We start from the raw sequence: 2,933 nt of genomic DNA, 5'->3' as shown, positions 1-2,933 counted from the left end.
CCCCAACCCCCCTGATGGGCCCTGCTCTGTGCGTGACAGGGGGCAGCGCCCCAACCCCCTGATCGGCCCTTCTCTGTGTGTGACAGGGGGTGGTGCGGCAACCTCCCCATCGACCCTGCCTTGAGTGTGACAGGGGGCGGCGTCCCAACCCCCCAATTGGCCCTGCTCTGAGCCTGACCAGGGGCTGCACCTAGGGATTGGGCCTGCCCTCTGCCACCCGGAAGCGGGCCTAAGCCAGCATGCCGTTATCTCCCGAGGGGTCCCAGACTGTGAGAGGGCACAAGTGAGGCTGAGGGACACCCCGCCCCGCCAGTGCACAAATTTTTGTGCACCGGGCCTTTAGTAATATAATAAAAAGTATAGACAATAGAACTAGGACAGTGAAAAGCATTAGGGTTGGATATTTAAGGCTGTTAATTACATATACTCTTCAAACATTTTAAGCCAGAGACTATATATCTCATTACTTTCAACTGAGAAAATGACATTAGAGGGGTGAAAAGTCATTCTCTCCTTTACTTTACTTCTACAAATAACAGGGTAGGGTGAAGAGGGAGAGTTCTCATGTAGGAATACATATAAACAAAACCTCAAAATGAGAAAATGTACACTCCCAATTTCTTCTTCTTCTTTTTACATCATTGTAAATGATACAGAGGCCAGGGTTCTGGAGTTCAGAAAATAAGTAAGTCAGCATGAATGAGTAATGAAGCGTGCCTGGACTGCATTCAGAGGCAGACTCTAAAAGGAAGTAAAAAAGGGTCTACTTCATACTCAGAGCTCTGAATACCTTCTGCATTTATTTTACACTCACTCCTATTTCCACTTGATACCTTAGAATCAATACAAAAATACAACAGAGTATTTGAGCAGGAAAGACCATTAGAGATCATTTAAGAGTTTTTAACATGAGGTAAAGGGCTCTGTGAAATCATTGACATTAAGCCTATTTTCTGCATGTATAGCTATATGTACTTTTTTTCAGGAGGAGAAAGTCAATACTATTCCCAAAGAGTTCTGTGGATCTTACAAAAATTATAACTTTAGATTCTAGTCCAACCACCTTGTTTTACAGATGAAGAAACTGTGGCCTGGAAAAGATTTGCCCAGGGCTCACAATGAATTAGTAGCAGAGGTGAATCTAGAAACTAAGTTTCTTTTCAGTATTCTTTCCACCATGATACAATGGCTACCTCAAGAGATCCCATAGTTAAAGTCAGTGCAAGTTCTTAAAAGTCCTGATTATTACCTTTGCAGTGAAAATTCCAGCATCCATAATAGTTTTAATGTGTCTCAACCACCTGGAGCTCTCCAGGCCACTAAGAAACTCACTCATTGTTGGAGTTTTCAATTCACAAACTAAGGTAGACAGGGAAATGTTAGGGGCAGAAATAGAATATTGGGGACTAGCTACAATTATAGGAAATATTAATCATGCTCTGTTAACCATGATGGTTCTGTTCTGATTAGAAAGCACATTTTCACTTGGCTGGGAGTTGTACACCCTGGGACGTGGGAGCTAATATGAGAATGCAGTCCACCTTCCTGTTCTGAGAACTGCCTATCATTATGGAAAGATTTACAACCTTATTGCTGAGACAATCTAGTCCTGGAGGCACCTGCTCTTTACAACCCTAGCCCCTGTAATCTGTTCCTGGAACACCTGGGGGCACCCGCCCTCTGTGACTCCCTCTCTCCAGCCCACATGACTTGTAACCTGTAATGAATATTCCATGCCCACTTTCTCATACCTGTAATTCCTACTTTCCCACATAATCTTTGTCCTTCTACCCAATATAAGCAGCTGGCTTATGGTGGGGTGGAGAGCAGATTTTTGTGGATGACATGCTGCTGTTCCATAATGCCAGCATTATTGGAATAAACGCTCATATATGATTCAACTCTATCTCTGCTTAATTGGCTGAAGTAGTGACAGGCAGCCTGAATTCCTTGGTTGTCCTGTTACAGAAGCAGAAATTGAAATTCACAATAACCTCTATTTATTCACCAAGAAAGGTGAAAAAGTGGATCCTAATTTTGTAAATGAGGAAACTGAGGCACGGAAAGGTGAAATGATTAGTTAGGAACCACACAGTGAATCAGGGACAGGATTAGGGCTAGAGTCTACCATAGCTTCCAGATCCAGTCCCTTCTTTCTTGAGTTGTACAATCTACCCACAAGCCCACAAAAATCTCTAAGAGAAGAGCCAGAAGAATGAGTCAGTATCCACAGGAAAACACTCACATCTCTTATTCAAAAACACATTTATTCCTATGTCCTCACCCTGGCTCTCAGTCATCTGTTTTTTACTGTGCATGTGGCAGCATAGGAATTTCCCCTCCTCCCTCTCTGCTAATTCAGTATTTGCCCTGCAGCATCCCTGGGGAGATTTTCCTGTCCATTGTGAGAATTAGGTCTCCTAGTGGCAGTCCCCTGGAATATGTGAATGAGTTTGTTTACTCTATAGTTTCCCAGCAAACTAGATGGAATGATGCCCTGCTACCTGCTTCAGCTTCCCAGTTTATTAAGCTTACTAGAGGCCCAGTGCACGAAATTTGTGCACACGTGTGGTCCCTAGGCCTGGGCAGCGATCTAAGCATGAGCGTCTGGCGTGGAAGGGCAGGTCCCAGGTGACCTCTGGGCCCTGGGAAGCACCTGGACCCCCAGGCCCTCGCACGCCCCCCTCTGCCTGAGTCACAGCACCTGAGTCCCCACATGGAAATGTGGTGAGCACAGCCAGGGTGCAGCATGGGCCTCTGGGCCACCCAGCAGTGCCACACAGAAGCCAGGTGGGCAGCACGCTCTCTCCCAGCTGACGTCACAGACCACAGACCAGCTCTGCACAAACCCACAGGGAGCTCGACCGGCCCCTGTGGTCCCAGCGGCTGCAGCCTGGCTCACCCAGAAGGTGCAGGGGCGCGCTTCTCGTGGG

The 2,933-nt window shown here is 46.4% G+C and overlaps 1 protein-coding gene across 1 annotated transcript in view; it reads right to left on the bottom strand.

Annotated features, from left to right (window-relative positions):
• The window catches only part of MTMR8 (myotubularin related protein 8), a 35,186-nt gene that overhangs the window by 17,170 nt on the left and 15,083 nt on the right, over positions 1 to 2,933 (bottom strand). Inside the window, 1 exon segment of the mRNA XM_005882612.1 lies at positions 1,250 to 1,359. Coding sequence (XP_005882674.1) covers positions 1,250 to 1,359 — 110 coding nt within the window.

This window comes from Myotis brandtii, unplaced genomic scaffold, assembly GCF_000412655.1.
Source record: "Myotis brandtii unplaced genomic scaffold, ASM41265v1 scaffold73, whole genome shotgun sequence".
Classification (NCBI taxonomy): domain Eukaryota; kingdom Metazoa; phylum Chordata; class Mammalia; order Chiroptera; family Vespertilionidae; genus Myotis; species Myotis brandtii.
This window is presented reverse-complemented; position numbering and strand designations above follow the sequence as displayed.